General features: G+C 45.4%; 1 protein-coding gene across 1 annotated transcript in view; it reads right to left on the bottom strand.

The window, feature by feature from the left end:
• LOC307234884 (calsyntenin-2-like) overlaps positions 1-20,738 on the bottom strand; it is a gene marked incomplete at both ends in the record, with an annotated part of 245,052 nt that overhangs the window by 45,370 nt on the left and 178,944 nt on the right. Inside the window, 3 exons of the mRNA XM_080006750.1 lie at positions 5,294-5,415; positions 5,729-5,986; positions 8,102-8,287. Coding sequence (XP_079862876.1) covers positions 5,294-5,415; positions 5,729-5,986; positions 8,102-8,287 — 566 coding nt within the window. The remainder of the gene's footprint in view (positions 1-5,293; positions 5,416-5,728; positions 5,987-8,101; positions 8,288-20,738) is intronic.

Here is a 20,738-nt window from a genome sequence, read left to right as displayed (position 1 = left end):
ATCGTACCTGCACCGGCCCTACTTTGCAGTACTGCTTAATTGGGCACAGAATAGGAAGCAGGTGCCAGTGGTTCATCTAAAAAAAATACCAGCTGGGGTCTGTAAGAGAGAGAGAGAGAGAGAGAGAGAGAGAAACGGCACCAGAGAGAGGGAGAGAGAGAGAGAGAGAGAGAGATGCATGCTCTCATGTGAGTGTTTATCAGTTTGGCTGCTGCATTCCAGCATCCTGCTATACAAACACAACAGATGCTTTCGGGCACTACTTCTTTTCTCTTTTCCCCTCTGTCTTAAATTACAAAACAACATCTTTCTTCCCCTCCCCCCATTCCGTTGAATGAAACGCCGCAGAACTTCACGCTGCAGTCGCTAAACATTCTGTACTCGACTAACAAGGAGATTTTACCGCCGACAGCAATCAGCGGCGGCACAGCGGCAAACTGAATGCCGCCAGATGCTCCGTGCTATTCAAATGGCGCTCGGTAAGATGTTTGTTTTGATGACGGGGCCCATAGCGGATTTTGAAGGCAAACGGCGGAAGAGACGTCGTGCCAGAGCCGTGAAGAGAGGCGGAAACAGGTGAATATATATATATATATATCTTTAAACTCATCTCCATTTTCACTCATTTCCACTTGAAAACGCTGTCGACTCGCCTCTCGCTACCTGTCTTCATCGCGTGTTATGGCGCGTATGCAGAAATTCATACCAACAGAAGAAAGTAAGGATACAAAACGTCTATTGAATAAATACACACGGGCACACGCACACACACAAATATATACATATACATGTAATTATAAAATATAATACAAAATATTTCATGAAGGAAAAAACGGAATATATCAAAAAATGAATAAACGAACACAAAAAGTACATGAACAACATATATAGACAAAAACATAAAAAATAAAAAATAAAACCAGTGAATACCCAGTGCTAGTTGTGTCAGACCACTTGACGGCGCCACATGCCTCCACGTCCTTATGGGACAGCCTATTTGGGCAGCCATTCCCTCCTGCTCTGCCTGCTTTGCTTTCTGAGTGACTGCACTCCCTCCACCTCCCATGCTCTATCCAATTGTGGGTAAGGTTTAAGTTCATAACTCCTTCAGTTATAGCCCTTTCTAGTTCACTAAGTATGCCTATGCTTGCTGTACACCTTGAGTGATGAGCAGTAATGCCCAGATGCCAAACTCAAACGATGCAATTACTCACGACGATTACTAGTTGTTTCACATTTCTTCACTGTATTGTTCCCTCTCTCTTCCCCACTTGGATGGACGGCTTCCCTCGCTTGTGGCTCGTGGCATCCAGGCAGCCAGCCACCAATTTCATTTTCATATGCCCCTGATCTCAACAGCCGTGCGTGCAGCTCCTGAGGAAGCCGTCCAAATGATTACTTTCCCCGGGAAAAAAACAAGAATGGCACAAAAAGAAAAGTAAACAAGCCCTGTTCTAAAATGGTTTTTTTTTTCTTGGCCTCCGGGTTGAGATGTCACTTCTGCGTTCAATCTACACTCCCCGTGGAAACGTGAATTAGATCTCACTTATCCTGGGCCATAGTGCCTGGTTCCTCGCTCCGTTTTATCTCTTCCTTTCTTCCTGTGCTTGGAGTGCACAAGCTGGCTTCTCATTGATTTTGAAAGGGGTCCCCCCCCCCCCCCCCAGCCCCTCTACCGGACCAAAGGTATGATGCAGGTTCATTTGGCTCGTCCATGTTTTTTAAGTACCTGAACATGCGGGCAAACATGTTTCGGGAATCTTTGTGATGGAGACAGAGAGAGAGAGGCGGGTTAAAGTTTAAGGAAGCTCTGTTCCATTCTCTGTTCGACACGGTTCTTAAAGGGCCAAAAATATCAGAATGATGCATTTAGTAGACTGCAGAAAGTGGTTTGAAGACAGTAACAGCCAAACAAACAACTCCAGAAATAGCACACGTTTCAAGGGAATTCTATTTGCAATGGAATAGTTTATTCTCATCTCTGCTGGGTGCCTCCACATTTTGAATAAAGACGGCAGACAGCTTTAACTGCAATGTTCAACAAGCTGTGAATCCCCTGGACCCCCAAGATTATTTCTACATCCAATCCATTGTCCATTTTCTTTTTGGACATGCAAGATTGTGACAAATGACAGCCCGAGCTTAAATCCTATTTTTGCCAGATCTACGATGCTGCCTTTCTCTCGCAGAGATTTTGAATGAATCTCTCGCTTATTTGAGAGATTGGGGTGCAAATTAAGTGCTGGAGAGAAAAACAACAGTCAGATATACGGTATTAACCAGTGTAGAGCTTCCGTATAATGCTGCAGAACCTCAAAGAACCCCCCTCGCCCCCCATCTGTCATTAACAGATAGCATAATCACTCCCAGCAGGTGGAGTGGACGATCCGGGATGATCCCTGTTCCCACCATTGTCGGCCGCGTGTAGCCGCTCGCGGTGCCTTATTGGTTTTTTGTCTGGAAAATAATTGGACCGGCGTGATAAAGGCGAGAGGAGAGTAGAGAGCGGCGGCGGAATCCACTGCGGCGGGAGGTGGAAGCGGCCTTTTCAATAAGTTCATTTTGTTTAAAGGACACCGAGAGGATGAGGATGAGGATGAGAGAGAGGTAAGAGGAGATAGCGAGTTAATGGAAGTTTCCCTTCTCCGGGGAATGAGAGAGAGAGAGAGAGAGAGAGAGAGAGAGAGAGAGAGAGAGAGAGAGAGAGAGAGAGAGAGAGAGAGAGAGAGAAAGAGAGAAAGAGACTTTTTGACTTTTAAGGTTCTTTATTTTCAGTAAGTCATGTCACAGAAACTTGATTACGAGGGAACCAAAAAAGAACAAAATTAAGAGACAAACCAGTTATTTTGATTTGGACATAGTAAAATCGATTCCATTCTGTCTTCTACGTTAAGCCATTTGAGTTCAAATAATTTAACTCTGTAGAGATGCCGAGATGCTTGATGCTTTATCGATACCGACAGTCGGTGGTCAATTATTATCTTGTACCAATAGTCATCCACAAAATGCCTTCAAATTATTGATATGGAGGTACGGTATTCATCAAGACACTGTAATATTTGACTTTGTTCATGTCGCCCAGTCTTAATCCACCAACAGGGCCAATGTAGAGTCAAGACAAACCAATGGGTATAAGGGAGAACTAAGCCAAATAAATAAATAAATAAATAAATAAATAAATAGATAAATAACAACTCAAAAATAGATGAAGGGTCTGAGATGACATCTGATTGAGATGAAACACGAGCTGACAAGCTTCTAGGCTGCTTCCTCCCACCCACCCCACCCCGGACTCCAGACTCTCCAGGAGAAGACGTACTGTGAGTCATGCAAGCCTAACCCGTGCAATGGGGAGGTGGAGGTACGACCCCGCCTGTTCGCCTCCAATCAAGTCTGGTGGTCTGTCGGATGAAATTAGCCACGGGTCGCTGCTCTCTGCCTCTGGGCTCAGCTGCGCATCGCTCTCCACCAATCAGACGCCCTCGGCCGGCGGACTGTGATCTCTGACAGAAAGGGTGACCCGCCTGGCTCAGAGAGCAAGATTTCTCCAAACCCTAACCCAAGAAGGCGGCATGTATAAATAAATCACAATCCGTCCACATTGAAGGTGAGGTATACGTACTGCTGGGTAAGGATGTAAAAACAACAACTGTTGCAATGTGAAACAGCAGATCGGCGATGGAGCAGAACAGTCTGGAAATTTTGTACAGAGCTCTGTTTCACTGTGTCTTGTAAAGTTACGGTTTACAAAGTGCAAAGCAATGATTGCTTTAAATAATAAAATAACAGATATGGACAACTCACAGACAAAAGGGGTTCACCCTTTAAAATAAATAAATAAAACAAGATATAAGAATAAATAAAAAGAACCAACCCCACCAATCCCACTTGGTAGAGTCTAAACTGCTCCAATGGGACATTCATGTGCACGCGTTCACGAGAGCAGCATCAACCAAGAAGTGGACCATCATAAAACTTAAGTGCAAAGGCTTTTCATCAGATTCATAAGAGAGAAATGTAACTCTCTCACACATGAATTCTAAGGTACAACATACGATACAATAACAATACTTTTTTTTTTTTTCTTTACCAATTATGCATTTATTTATGTCACAAATGCGGGCAATGGTGAAACTTGTTTGTGAAGACAAAACACGCTACTGATTTTCATAAAACACAAAAACTACACATGAGTGGGTTTATGGTCAAATTGGCTCTCTGAGGCCAGCTGGGACCACCTTTCCACTAATACAATCTGAAATAAGGTCACACACACACACACACACACACACACACACACACACACACACACACACACACACACACACACACACACACACACACACACACACACACACACACACACACACACACACACACACACACACACCTGGAAAGACTTTCCAAAAGAGACTCAGCCAATTCACTCCTCACTAAGATATGCAGTATTCTGCTAAACTAAAGATTAGAAAAAAACAATTTATTCAATGATATATTAAATAAATAAATGTATCTCTATTTTTAATGTTACATCTTTATTTGCTCATTTGGTTTTATTTTGGTTGGAGGCAATGCAGACTCAATTGCCACTTGTCTTTTTATTTCATTTTAATCTCTGAAAGAACACTTGGGTAAGATGTGTCAGTAATAATAAGAATAGTGATTAAAAAAAAACGACATTCCCACGGGCCCCACAAACAAGAGAGGACTCCTATCCACGGCGGAAATTGTTAATCGGTGAGTAGATGAATTCATTAAAAACTCTTTCAGTGTGGTTATTAAAAAAAAAGCATTGTAAGCGTTCACGAAACTAATGGAGGCTAAATTGAGGTGGAGGTTTTGGTCTTAGAGTCGGAAATTTAAGCCGGCTTGTGTATGTATGAACACACTGACTGGAATCTGAAACACGAGGCAAGGCTGAATCACAAGGCTAAGCACAGTCGATGTAAAACCAGTGAGGAGCCAGATTTTTGTTAGCCGTTGTCCACTTGACGCGTAGACCGGTGATCTTTATCACCTACACTTACAACTAGAAGAAGCAAAGCCACTTAACTTTGGCAAAACTGACTTGCAATGGCCTGCAGTCTATATACAAGCTTCATCCAACACTAAGGGACAAGATAAATCCAGTGGAGATGGAATCAGGCCTGGAGGCTTTGTCCCTCCCATCGTACAAAGTCAATACAGCTCACCGTCTTGACAATACAACCAATTTCACATGTACTGAGATGGCGTTACCAATAAAAACAAGACCACATCAGCCCCACCCCCGAGCCCATGCCCCGACACCCACCTGCTCTAGTTTCCAGTGGAACTCGGCGGGTCTGAAGGTATCCACCTGGGTGAAGTCCCTCCTCAGTAAGAAGACCAAGCGGCAGTTGTGGACGTACAGCGAGTAGTGGTGGCGGTTCATCTCTGCAGGGTGGGGAAAAGAGGAGAAAAGAGGATTAGACTCTGGGGAGCCCAGCTGGAACCCATTGAAACCCCATTTACTTTTAGTTCTCTTTCTCTTAAGTGGCCTTGTGAGATTATTCCTTGTTTTTATTCTAAAAAAAAAAAACCAGAGTGTCAGGAGATTTGTGTCACGCTGAATTGTTACAGATATTTGAAAAAAAGGGGGGTGTCCATTTCGCAAAGGATCCTGAGATCATGTCCACTAAACAGAGGATCAGGACGTACCGTGGCTTTGAGGAGAATTCGCTCGTCTCCATCTCTGGATCCTACTCACCGGTCTTGTCGGAGTTGCAGAGCAGGGTCTCCTTCTCGGCCCTCAACCCGGGGCTGGGCCCGTGCTTCATCCAGGTGGCGACGGTGAACTGGTCGGTCAGGTTCTGGGGCACCACCCAGTCGGGGATTTTAGCCGCCTGGCGACCATCGAAGCGAAAGATCAGGTCGCTGTCGCGCCCGCTGTCCGTCACCAGCGAGGCCGTCCAGTTTGTGGAGGCGCTGGGGGCCGGGAGAAGGTCGGTGCTGCCAGAGGAGGCTCCTGGGGAGGTCAGCACGGCAGCAAAATAAGAGGCGTGACAAAGGAACTGTCAATACCAATCAAGGAATACAATACATACAATGTATATTGGGCCAACCTTGGCTATGATTACTTATGAGTCAAGCAGATGGCGGGGTCTAATACGCAATCAATGTTGCCGGGATAGATAGAGGATGGTCGTATTGATTGAAAGCAAATGGAACTGCCCGTCAGAGGGCTGAGGGAAGAGATGTGAGTCATCGTTCATGGAGACAGTCAGCTCACCTTTTTGCTATGGACACTAAAGGAACGTATTGACAGAGCACTAGGGCGTCACAATGGGGAAAAAAAGGGTTCGGAAGGGACTCGGTGTGATCTCTTTCAGGATTCTTTCCCGATCGGAAAGCCGCCCAATCTGGTCCTGGGAATAAATGACTTCGACAGCTGGGGTTGGGTAAAGAGCTTTGCGTGGCGATTGTTTTCATCTGCCATTTTCTTTCACTTTTGCATTGTTTACCCTTCCTTCCCTGGTTGACCTTGTTTGACATACCCGTACGAATCCCCCCCCCAAAAAAAGGACAGCTTACGGATATAATAAAACACAGCTGTACAGGCACCATGTTGTTCGACAAGAGGAACAAAAAAAACCCAACTACCACTATGTCTGTCTTGTCAAGGCAAACTATTGAAACATGCGACATGTTCATTCCTGCTAATAACCAGACATCAGCACATTAATGAATCCCCTCACACACGCCCCCACACGGCCCGTAAAGATGTGTTTTTGTCTCTGCCTCGCATTCATGCCAGTGTCGACACTCTGACTCCCAGTAATTACATTCCATGGGCAAATAAATATGCATTGACTTCCCCCGGCATCCCGGCAGCAGCGCTCTGCTTGCCCGACATCTTTGTACATTATCTCAAATTGATAGTGCTTTTAAAAAGAAACAATTACAATTTATTCTGCCCGCTATCAGATAACGATTATGAGGTCTCTGAAAGGGACTTTTTAGAGGTAAGCCATGCATGGACAGGGAGGGGGCGAGGGGGTTGCGGGGGGAGAGAGGTTTATGCATCCAGATGAGCTGGAATGGAGGCTGTGAATGCCCCTAGTCAAAGATGAGGACTCCACCCCTCCTGCTGAAAGAGTTGGGGAGGCGGGGGGTGTGTGCTTGTGTGGTGTGTGTATGTGTGTGTGTGTGTGTGTGTGTGTGTGTGTGTGTGTGTGTGTGTGTGTGTGTGTGTGTGTGTGAGTGGGGGGAGACTGTTCGGTCGACACTCTAGGCGTCAACACGGTAGCTCAGTGGCTCATCACTCAGAAAAAGAGAGAGAGAGAGAGAGAAAGAGAGAGAGAGCAAACACCTGTCCTCATCTCATCGAGGGCGCTAATGTCCCCGCTCCCTCACTCTCCGTCACATCATTAGCTCCACAGCTTTAAGTTGCCGCTCTGGCGCCTTCATTGAGCATCGGAAGGTTTTACCGGGAACAAGCTGAGATAAGAAGGCGCCGTCAAAGGGGCGAGGGGCGCTGGATGTAGCTGTAAAAAAAGGGGCGGAGAAGAAGGCTCCCGGAGCCCAGTCTGACTCAACTACTGCCAGCGCAGATCCTACCCCTACCTTTCTTCTAATGCTCGGCGTTGCCTTTCACTTTGCCCGCCGAGTCAGACATGCTCTTTGATCAGCCCGACCTCTGTTTATTTAAGATATCCACCACCATTACAGACACAGTCAGAATCCCAGTTGATTTACCGCTACACGCCAGAAATGTGGACTCAATCTAGGCTTCTTGTTATTGCCGCCACACACAAGGTAGTAATTGTATGGAAAAAGGTAAATTAAAAAGGCAGGGGCTTTTTAAATGGAAAGGGCTTTAATTCCTGGCCGTTGTCCAGTTCTAAGGCTACGGTCACAGCAGTGGTTGGCAGAATGGAGTCAGCGGTACCAGTGGAAAAGCTATGTAGTTTGTTAGCATGCTTGGTAGTGTGCCAATGCTAAACAGTAAAGCAAATACAAGGAAACATAATTACTCATGCCTCACTAGTATCATGTTATTTCACTCACAATTCACTTCGCTAAAGGAAGCGAATGCAATGACGGTGGCGATCGCACTGAAAATGAGCAAAGTGGGCCTCACCGCAGAGCTTCTGCAGGGACTTCTCCGAGTAGGTCTCGCGGTCGCAGCCCTTCCCGATGTGGCTGGTCTGGAGCTCCACAGTCGTCCTCACCGATGACAGCGGCCCGCCGCACGTCTCCAGGTGCATCTTGGGAAAGAGCTGCTTGCTTCCCGTGCCCGGCTCGTAGTCCACCCGCTTGTTCCAACCTGGGGTCGCCGAGAAAGACGAAAAACAAAGGCCGTTCTATTCTATTTAAAAGCGGCAAAACGACACTCCACCCCACATCACCCCCCTCCTCAACTTTACTTCCCTCGTGGGTGGAATCTCCAGGTTCGAAGCTATGGGAGATCCCGAGGGGCTTTTAAAACATTTCGGAGCAATCATGGAGGGCGGCTTATAATCTGAAAAGGGGCTGAAATTAGGGCTTTTTGGGGAAGAGAGGATATCAACAATTGTCGGAGGCTGACCCTATTCGATGGGATGACTGTACCTCCCACATCCTTCACAGAACACAATTAGTTAGTCATGCTAGCTGATGTCCAGCACCTTTGGAATTGGGTAAAGGATTGATAATAACGCTTGGGCGTTTGTGCCCGGACTGGAGCCGCCAACAGCTTGTGGTATTGATGAACACTGTTGATTGTTGGTTACACTCTTGCTGATTCATTATCATAAAGCCCACAGGGGGGTGAACTATCCATTATCTACACTCTACTGCTATTTTCAGCATTTCACAAGATGCTACATTTGCGAGACTCTCTTCCCGCCACACAGATTGCGCTCGGCAATCTTGGCAGTGACCGCACCGCAATTTACACAGGTCTGCACCGGCCGACGCTCTCATTATACTGTCATTGTCTGCTTCAGCCTGGCAAGGCTATTACGATGCTGGTGCTACAGTGTTATCTTTTCTCCTCGTTTCTTTCAGAATAATTTGTTGGTTCGGGGGTTTTTTTTTTTGTTTGTTTCTTCCATTTCTACCCGGCATGCATCTCACTATATAATGACCTCAGGTTCAACCAACATAAACATACTGTACATGCAACCGCTTTTCAGTATTTGCCCACAGCAGGGCCTGTCCATCAAGCCTTCCACCCAAATGAACTCTAATTCCACAGGATCGTTAAGCCTCCTTTCCGCTGCATTAATCTATTTAGCGTTTATTTTTGGTCTTTATTAGGAGCAAACACTCTTTGTCCTATTCCACAATCACGTTTGTCATTTTTTATAAAAGTTTTCTTTAAGGTACGACTACTATTTTCTATATGCCTTTGTTGATGCCTTCATCTTTCTTTATTGTTTTGGTCCTAGCTTGCTATCATTTAGTTGCCAACCTGTATCTGTGTGCAGCTGTCTATATCAGTGTGTGTGGGTGTATCAGTGTGTGTGTGTGTGTGTGTGTGTATTGTACTGGCTTTGGGCTAGAGGCCTGAACATTAAGCTGAGCTGAAGGCGCACTGTTTGGATAAGAAGGGAAACAGGCTGCTGAGCAGTAGCCTGTTAAATCTGCCATGTTCACTCCCGAACACGCGCGCACACACACACACACACACACACACACACACACACACACACACACACACACACACAGAAGCCAAACGCCACCGCTGCTGTTGACGCCGTCCCTTACTAGCTAGATACATATCTTACACACACACACACACACATACACACACACACACACACACAGATCCACACTGCCTTAGCCTCCTCTTGTTTACTCAGCACACATACACACATGCGCGCCCACACATGCAAACAAACACTTATGGAAACACAAAATGGAAACGACATTTGATAAAAAATGTTTTGTTTGGCCGTAACTACGTGTGATGGGAATATGAATGCAGAACTAGTAGGAAGACACAGCATGGATGCAGGGACACAGACGAGGCAACAACAAAGATAGCTCTTTATTGTCTTCTTTCAATCTCTCACACATAGATACAAACACACACACACACACACACACACACACACACACTAGCTGTTATCACAGATCATTGACAACCTTTGCTGAAGAGCACACAATTATTCATTGACAGGAAAGTTGGAAGTAGCTTCAACTTAAATTAAGCTAGGGAGGGATGGATGGATGGATGGATGGCTGAATGGATGGATGGATAGATGGATGGATGTATAGCTGAATAGGGAGGGAAGGGGGGATGGGGATGGGGAGGGAAGGTTTGGATGTATCGGGCTCAATGGTTAGATGGGGTAAAGGATGTTTTGAAAAAAGGGCTGAAGAAGAAGCTCCCGAAGTCAGTTCTATGTGTTGGGAGGACACAGAGGGAGTCAGAGCAGCAGCTGCTGACTCCAAACCAGATTAAAATGTCCTCTCGTGTGCAACGCCTCACTTATCTTCTTTTCCCCCCCCAGCTGTTAAAATGTTTTCATCTCCCTCCCAAGATGTGAAGAGGTGTGCAAAGTGATACGCAAAGTGCTGCCGCCACCGGACGGACTCTCGGTCGCCCGAACAACTGTAGGAGTAGAGGCGAAGGTAGTTCAGCACTGAAGAGAACTCAACTCCACTTCAGCTAAATGGCGGATCTCAAGTGGTGCAATCTTGGGACCAAAAGACGCCCAGTGCCCGGGGGATTGTGGGAGAATGTGGGAGCGCTGCAAAATCCACAAATTGAAGCGACTTGTTGTACAAAAGACACACACACACACACACACACACACACACACACACACACGCACACACACACACAAAATAATTGCAGACATTCTTTTCTGAGAGCAGATATTGGTAGTGATTGTGTTGCCAAGATACTGTGTAAGAATAGAAAAATAAATGTGCTTTAAATACACACACACACACACACACACACACACACACACACACACACACACACAAGGTAGTAGAGGCATCGAATGCAATTTTTATCATATGAAATTATATTTTCTTATGGGGCACCATCCTTTTAATTACAAAAGGGAAATTCATATAAACCAAATTAACTATAATTAATCAGTCAAGGATTGGAACTTTTGTGCTACACATTTACCACTGAATTCACCTCTTAAAGTGGACTTATTATGCTCCTTTTCACCAAGTTAATATAGGTCTCTGAGGTCCTCAAAACATGTTTTTAAAGTTTTTTCCCCCCGAAAATATCCCTCAGATTACGCATTCAAGCCATTCTCACTTGTGTCCAATCCACCTAGTCTGAAAACGAGCTGGTACAGTGGGACAGCCCCTCACCTTCTCAGTCCACCAAAATCTGTTTGAGGGCAAATTTGAGGTGAGAAATAAATCTTCCCTCAATTTAGATCTACGAGGACTAATTTAAATGTTTGTTCCCATTTTCAACTGCGGAAACTACGGTTTCCAGACCAGCGTGGAGCTTGGGGCAGCGGGATATGGCGGTAGCAGGCTTGTTTGGTTAATTTTCAATTGCGTGCAAACTTAGCGAAACAAAGACCTTAAAGAACAGAAATGAAAACTTAAAAATCAAATAAAAAGGACAATTCTTAACTTGAGGCGGTCCAGCCTTTTGAAACATGGTCAAAGGCTTCTTTTAAACACTTTGACAGAGGAGGAGGAAATTGCATACCTCTTTGGGCAGTTTCACCTACCACAGGTGTACAGCCAAAATGATCCTCGGCCCCAATTACCTAGACCCAAGACAGGTGTGGCTGCTCCAACCACACCATCCCCACACCACATACCCCCAACACCAAACTGAGGAGAGGGAGAATCCCTGGCCGAAGCCCACCACCCCCGCCCCCCTCCCACACCCACCAAGCAGAGAAATAAAAAGGAAAATAAATTCCTGGACTCTTACACCTAAAATAATAAAACACTGGACTCTCAAACAGGTTTCCCATACCTCAGACCGACAAAATGTCCAACAAAAAAAAAATGCTCCCCTTCCAGGGTAGCTGGTTCTCTGGAACAAGTTCAAGTTCAAGAGGTTTCAATGCAGACTCCCCTCCTCCCTTCCGGCGCGTGGGGCCTCGAGCTGCTGTGTTGGCTGGTGGAGGCGTGGCCGGGCTTGGCTGTTGTGGGGGCCGCTTGGAGGGGTGGCCTGGCTAGGACAGGTGTGGTCATTATTTCAAATTTGTTGAAGTTTCACTCACTTGCCTACCTTGTCGGAGTGACTCATGTAGAAGATCTGTTCACTACGAACGAGCCGTGCTGCGAGGCTTTTATCACAAACTACCAGAAGGCCATAATAATAAGCACAGTTTGAGGTGTTTTTAGTGGTGGTGAGATTATTTCATTGTAAAAAGTGTGTGTCATAAAATCAGTGTCATAAAGGGCCAAAAATAAGAGCATCACAGACCTGCCGTTAGGCGCTATTTTGATATTAATAAGGTGGGAGAGTCAGCCGATGGTATCTCATCGGCTTCATGCGACGGGCGAACAGTGTTCACCTCAGGTGGCAGTGCCACGGTGTGAGTCAAACACCAGCGCTAATATGCTGATGTGGGCCGCCGAATCCCGCAAGCCCAGCCAGCCGCGCTGCCGGCAGGTACGACCACCGTTCCATTCCTATTCCCATTTAATAATGTAGAACCTATTTACAAGCCATGGTGGGAAGCCTAACGCCGCAGCTGCTGCTGACGCCGTTCCTTACAAGCTGGATACACATCGATCAAACACGCACACACCCACACACACACACAGACACACACACACACACACACACACACACACACACACACACACACACACACATACACACACACACACACACACACAATGAAACATATACCGGAAGATGTTAGCCACGAGCTAACTCATGAAAATAAGTTAATCACCAGTCTCTCAGTCACCAGTCTCTCGACGGCACAGCCGTCTTACCAGTGGTGTGGGGTTGGCGGTAATAGGAGGCTATTTGGCCTCCTTCAAGTTCTGTGGGTGCCTGCGGTGCGGCAGGCAGATTGTGCGCAGCGGGCCCTGCGTGTTCCTCCCTTCTCTGCGGCGAGGAGGAGGTTGCAGACGGAAGGCAGGCATAACACAAAATGCCAGCGTGGCACCGATGTTTTGTTTTGCTGATCTCTGCGATCAAGACGGACAGATGCTCGGAGGGGGAGGCAAGGCAGCTTGTTTTTTTGTTTTTCCACTTCCACCAGGAGTACAGCTCTCTTTGAATTAAAAGTACAAAAGTGAGATACACAAGCATAAACAGAAGAAGCAGAATGTCAGGAAATGGATGTTAGATATGAAGGGAATATGTGATTAAAAAACAACAGAAGTGACGGTGAAACGCACTGATGTGAAGAATGGGATAACGCATTAATCTTTTTGGGGCGGATAAGACGAGGACGCGGAAATTCACCTGTGCACGACCACACACTAAAACCAACATCCTTCAGGTTTTAGCTCTAACTCTGTTCTTCCGTCCTCTACTCCTCTCCTCGCTCCTTACCTCCCTCTCCATCTCTTCGCCTCAGAGAGCATTTGTGCCATCTCCCTGCTCCACCTTCTATCTGCCCACTCCCCCCCCCCCAACTCTCTCTCTATATATCTCCGTTCTTCAACCTCAATGCCGAGAAAGCATCAACTTTAACCCTAACTCAGAATAGGTCAACCTTTTCTCTGTATAGAAGCTGTTTTTCTTCTTCTGTACAACTGAATAACTGATCAGACCACTCTTTGAAGCAGCTCCGTATATTGCTCTTCATTCTGCAGTATAAATATCTTTAAGACTCTCAGGTTGTTTTCCCGCGGCAGACGGGCTAACCTCACCGACCACGCAGTGAGAATTCTCCAACAACAGGCCCGACCCAATTTAGTTTAATGATTCAGTTCAAAGCACGGCTGTATCCGTAAATTCACGTGCAGTCGGTAAAAATGAATCAAAATTCCGTCGTGTCCGTGAAGTCCCCTCCTCTAGAAAGGTTTTCACCACTCTGTCACTCACGGAATCCTCTTGATTTATGACCGCGAGGAAATGCCCATGACAGAAATTGAATTTGTTTGCTTTTGTCATCCATCGAAGAAATTACAATTGAATTTCTTTGTCTTCGAATATTGGACAATGGTCTGAATGAGATTTTGACGGCGAAACGGTGGAAGCTCGAAACACACCGCAGAGGTAACAAATGCAACGCAAAACACAGCCTAACTGGGACAATTCAACAGAGTAGGGTGACAGTGGAAGGGATCCTTTTAAATGATGCGGAAAACCACTGGAGATGCATTTTTTAGAAGCGTATCGTGTCATGTTTCAGTGACACAGTCTGCATAGAAGACGGCAGGAGTGAAAGTACTCTATCCGTTAATACCGTCCAACTTCGATAAGTCGTGCTCTGAGTAATGCTCCCACCCTTCATATTGCAAAAAAGTGGATTTAGTGAAAATGATGAAGTTTTTGTTATCTCCTTAAGATTGAAAATCGCCCGGACGACGTGAAGCACGGGGTCATCCGAGGGGGGAGGGAGGGCGTTCCTTCACCTGTACAGGAGTCTCAACCTCTTCATTTGTTTCATAATGATTGGCTACCTCTTTTAAGGTTCTTCATTCGGTCAGCCTAGGCTGTTTTATATTCTTTCTCCCTCTCTCTCCCTCCCTCCCTCCCCCCCGCAGTAATCACGGTGTATCAGTGTCACCTTGACACAGGAGTGGCACTCTGGAGGAAACTCCAATCTCTACAGGCAGAGAGAGGTCCAATCTGGGGCTGGGCAGGATGGAATTCTAGAGGTGTAATCACTCTCAGATAGGTGGAGTGTGCGCGTGTGGCTCTGTGTGTGTGTGTGTGTGTGTGTGTGATTGTGCGTGTGTGTGTGTCTGCATGCGCCTCAGTGTTAACAAGAGAACCCATGCAGGTGTGTGAGATTGCGTGTGTGCGGACACATTTGTAATCCGTCTCCCCGCCGTACCACGACAACCCCCTGCACCCGTCCACCGTCCTGTTCTGCTTCTGGCCATTCTTCTGTCTGACAGAATAGGGTGAACCCGGGTGTCTGGCCCTCTCCTTTCCATTTACCCTCCCTCGGCCTTCTACTGTCCACCTATCCATCCATCCATCCATCCATGAGGTCTGGACTAGGAATAGAGATTGAGGGGGTGTAACGGTTGTGGTGGTGATGGGGTTGTGATGATGCTCCAATGAGGGCAGGGGTAAAAAGCCCGGGGGTTAAAGTGGTGGTCAGACCACCACTTTTTTTTATTTTTCTGTGCTAAGCTCTGCCCACTTTCTAACCCTTCCCTTGTCTGTGAGTGTTATTAATAAAAAACGTGTGACAGTGCCAATGTAACTTATCCTTACTGAAGGCTTTGCTGTTGACCTTGATGTACCCTACATCTACTGTGGCAATTGCAGTTGTCACGTCGGTTGCTTTAGATAAAAAGCATTTTCTAAAGGTAAACATGTGAGAGCAAAAATGAGGGACCATGAAAAAAGACAGAAAAGAAAAGAAAGAAAAGAAACAAAGAACAGGGGTCAAAATGCCCCAAAGCATAGCTGTCAGCCCTCCCATTTTCCCTGTTGTCCTCCCAGTTGTTTATTTTCGTGTAAATATGCTGAATTTATAGCCTTTCTAAATAAAAAAAAGAAGATAATAAAAAAATAAAAGTTGGTGGGGCTGGGTAATGTGCCGTGTGTACCCACTCCCCTTTTCCCCAAACAAAACCAATAATAACAGTGTGTTTTTATTGTAGATGTATTTATTTTAATTGAATTTGACTAAAGAAAATACTGTGCGTTACCATGCGTAATGGGGACACTTTGTCAGTCACTCTCTTCCGACCCCCAGCCACCGCCAACAGTGTGCCACTGGGATGGAAAATTTCCCTTATTTTCAAATCCCAATGTTGACAGGTATGCACTAGAGCAGTGGAGGCGTAGTGGGCTCAGTCTAAGATTAGAGACGGAACGCGGGAGGAGGTGAGGGGAGGGGAGGGGAGGGGAGAGGAGGTTGGAGGAAATAAGAAAGGAAAGTGCCGACCCATTTATTTTTCTTTTCTCCCCCCTCTTTAATTCATCCTCTACCTGCCTTATCTGAAATCAGGCTCATTCGCTGCCAGGCACCTGGACACACACACTCACACTTGCACACACACCAATCTCAGCAGCTCTAAGTGGTTTGCGAGATAGACTAGCCTGACAATGCAGTTCTCTGCCTCTTCCTCGATGGGAGAAAAGGCCCGTAAACCTCGGCCGATGTCGGATTCAGTGCCTCAGACAGACTCTCTACTTACCACTCCCTCTGCCCACTCAATCACTCCATCAATCACTGATTGTAAATGGGTCAATTTCAAAAGGCTTTCATTGCATGACAAATTACCCATTTGTATTGCAAAAGCGCAAGGCTATGGGTATCTCACCATTAAAGGAATACTTGCAAGTAAGCATACCCAGAGAATTAATGAGTGGGCAAATGTAGCTGATGATGATCAGCAGTAGCAACTCAATTTAACGAGAATTTTCTTTCTTTTTTTTAACTTAGAATTACAGCTGGACTCATTTTTGTAATGCAATTAGCCACGGCCACCTAAAAATCGGACATCACCCGCGAACTTGAACGTGACATCACACGGGGCTACGGTGACTGGCAAGTTGGCAAGAAGGAGAAGATGCGGAGAGACGCTCAGGGTGTGTTTTTATTCTAGATTTCGATCCATTTCAGAGTTTCCTACTTGTATGAAGCGACAAATGTAAATGTCAGGTTAAGGATGCCAATAATAACAACAATAATGAGAATTTGGCTACATTGACAAAAGTGGCAACTATGGACAGCGTCTGAACCAACGCATACCTATGAACGCACTAATTTACCGACGTATTAACTAATGAAGTGCTCTATCCCTGAAGCACTCAAACCTCCAGAAGAATGATTTCACGACACATCTTGGTCACGGCGCTGCCAGCTGTCAATCGTGATGTCGCACATGAACGCAAACGTCTCTGTCAGGGAGATAATGAACGTTCACTGTATATATATATATATATATATATGCATATTCCTATATGCACATATATATCGCTTGTCACCAATGATATTATTTTTGAGACACGGAAGAAAGAGGGAAAAAGAAACCCCGGGCTTCAAACGTCTATTTTCTCAACAATATCAGCTATTTTTCACCGCAGGAATATTTTGGCTTTTAAAAAGTGTTTTGCTTGTTCATCACTTCCAAATTCATGTGGCATTTTTTTTTCTACTTCGTTCCACTATGATAAAGTCCACAACACTGAATCGACTGTAAGTGCGTGGTAAAACGTACCGCGCTCCTCAGTAAATACGTCCCTTGCGTTTGTCACTTTAAAGAAAACCTGTTGTTATCCCTATATCGGTCCCCCCGAAAAAAAATGAGATGCGGGGTCATGTGTTTATAAAAGCCGTCATGGCTGGCTGCCTGGGATTTAATTGGGACTAGTTTTGGAGTGCAACAGCTTGTGTGAAAGCACGCCGACCCTATGGTGTACACACACATGCATGTACACACACACACACACACACACACACACACACACACACACACACACACACACACACACATACACAGACGTGCGTGTGTGTGTGTGCGCACACATTCTTTCTTTTTCCCTGTGATAAAATGCTGGAATATGGGGGAATAAGAAAACAAAATAACCTATTGAGGGAAATGTTGTTATGCATGGAAGGTTAGATTCCCGAACTTTGGATGAACGTGAACGTGTGTTGGTGTGCCTGTGTCCGCATGCACTACAGTGTTTGTGTAGTTGTCGGTGTGAAAGTGTGTGTGTTTGTGTGTGTGTGTGTGTTTGTGTGTGTATGTGTAAGCGTCACATTTCTTCAGCATGCCTCTGATATACCAACAGCGAGTCCTATAAAATATTCCCTGATCTCCGTCCATCTCACCAGCACACACACACACACACACACACACACACACACACACACACACACACAGACACACACACACACACACACACACACACACACACACACATACACACACACACACACACACACATACCACTGCCATTCCAAACAGTGCTCTTAGGGACAACTGTCCTTTTCGTCAGTGGGGGAAGCTGCGTGTGTGTGCATGTGTGCATGTGTGTGTGCGTGTGTGTGTGTCGTCAAAACCTTTTCGGTTTTGGCAAAAAATTCTCATTTGGAGGGAACATACACAGGAAAAAAAAGTGCAAATGTATTTCAAAGAGAGGATTAGCTCCAAGCCTTGGGAGAGTGTTAATGTCACTCAGTAAACCCACGGCAGTCTTGGCTGCTGTGAGTGTCCGTGTGGGTGTGTGTGAGTGTGTGTGTGTGTGTGTGTGTGTGTGTGTGCGCGCGCGTCGAGTCCGTCTATACACCCACAGCGGCAATATGTTTATCTTGGTTCGTAGCATATGCACATTATGGTAAAACATGTTGAGCATTCCTCCTCACGAGCAAGGGCGAGACTACAAGGTGTCTGTGCGTTCCCCTACATTTCTTCCTTTAAGTGTTTTTTTTTCCCCCTCGTTTTATCTGTTCGCCGCAAACACACCGCGACTATCGTCCTTGAGCTCTGACGTGAATTTACTCAGCAACTGCTCGTTCAGGTTCTCCGACTCCCGTTTTTTAATGCTTTGATAAAATAATGTAATACCTGGACAAGTAGTTGTGAGCCTTTTTTTCTTGCTTTTTGCTCATGTACGAAGGAGTCGGAGTGACTGAAAACTACTCAACATAATGAGTTGATGAAAGTGCAGGTTGATGGAGCTGATGAAAGCTCGAAGATAATTATGCCATTAATGGGGGTGGGGGGTTCATTAAGGCTATTTCATTCCAGGACACTCTGTCATAGATGAGGAAGTTCATTCGATCCAATTGTCCAATAATACTGAAGCATACAAAACACGTTAGTCTCCTCTCCAGTGGCTCCTCCCAGGAATTGTATTTTAAGTTTATTTTGACGATGTGAATTAAATGTGAACTAATTCAATATGCCCAAATGTATATATAACAACAAATATTAAGCGATATAAAACATGCATTCTAGGGTAATCGGAGAATTTAAATCAGGGGTCTCAAACTCGCGGCCCGCAGGCCAGTTGAGGCCCGCGGTACGATATTTTGCGGCCCCCTACTTGACATCAAAGTTTAGCGTTAGTGCGGCCCGCGCGTTTTTCTCACACGCACCTTTTTGCCGAGCCGTTGCCCTGGGTGTTTTATTTTTTTTTTATCACTTATGGGCTACCATAGCTCAGGCTTGTGACAGCTTCCGGTGGTGTTTGTTGACAAGTTAGCCAACGCGTTAGTCACTTGGTTGAAACGTGATTCCAGAGTGACACTAAGTGGAAGGAAAATATATCCTGTCACCCAGTGCAAGGTACAGAGGACTCAGGAAGTGGGCGGACTCAACAAGAGTAATCAGTGACCTAATAAAGACAGCATAGTGTTGCAATAGGAAAGGGAAAAGAAGTTGTACTTTTTTTTGGAATACTTCAAACCCTTTCTTTGTGGAATACTTGATGCGGCCCAGCCTCACCCAGACTCTACCTCCAGCGGCCCCCAGGTAAGTTGAGTTTGAGACCCCTGATTTAAATAGTCTCTTGTTGTGTACAACTGTTTCTATGACGATACTCTGCGTGATCCTGTGGCCTGCCTCATGTGACTCGACAGTTTTATTTGATACACGCTACATTGATCGATCGATTCAGACTCAGGCGGTCATTTCCATCGTGTAACACACAACAACCCGGCACAGCTGATGGCACAGCGCCGGAAAAAGTTTTCGCGGAAGAAAGTCACCGGAAAATCCTGACCCAACTTAACTTCTCATCCCTACGTTTCCAAACAGCAGGTGTCAGGATTGATTGATGAGCCCGGGGCTGAGGACAGAGCGGGTGGAAAAAAAAACGAGTGGGCGTGGCTCTTTGATTGACATGAGGATTAAAGTGTGCGGTAAATGATGAGCGGTCAGCCGGAGGAGCGCACCTTGAACAGTAAACGATCAGGGCAGCGATCACTGTTAAATGACCAGAAGTTGCCTTACATTCGATTTTTAAATATTGAATATAATTATTATATAAATATATAATAATTATATTATATAATATAATAGTAATAATAATTATAATAATAAATATAGCTGCAGGCAACAATACACAGGGTCCAGTTTAGTCATGTTAGATACGTATTACAGGTTTCGAAGGTTACAAAGTTCCCGAATCTGTGCAAAGTATACAAAGGTAGTCAAACTTAGATCATTTTAGTGGTGACTTTTTTCTTTGGAATACATTTTCAATAAGTTACGTTCAAAAACATTGTGGTATTTCTGTGAGTAATTACCATTGCACGGCTTCTATTTTTCCGACCGCTCGCCGGATCTTGATCGCATCACTCAGTCGCACATTTCAGTGGAATCGACTCAACCTGGTCACATGTTTTTGCGGACTACTGTTTTTTGAATTAATTTGTCAAAGTAATGGGGACCAAAGAGATAAAATATCATCTACCAGGTAAGAAGGTACATAACGGGGTCTACGCCGCACACTGGACACGACCTGACTAGACATTCTCAATCTGAATCTGTACATTTATAGTAAATAATATGATGACGTCATAGAGTCATACTGTATATCTCATCTCGTTCATTTCAGAATGAGACGTGTCACGTGTGAGTTAAGCAAGACCAACGGAATATTTTGGGCCAAACTAATATCTCGGTATCTGCTCCGTAGCTTATTTCATTATTGTGTTCAAGATACTTTCAGCTGGGTTGGACAT

The sequence above is a fragment of the Zeus faber genome, assembly GCF_960531495.2.
Source record: "Zeus faber genome assembly, chromosome: 9".
Classification (NCBI taxonomy): domain Eukaryota; kingdom Metazoa; phylum Chordata; class Actinopteri; order Zeiformes; family Zeidae; genus Zeus; species Zeus faber.
The sequence above is the reverse complement of the archived record's forward strand: the minus strand, read 5'-3'. Positions and strand labels throughout refer to the sequence as shown.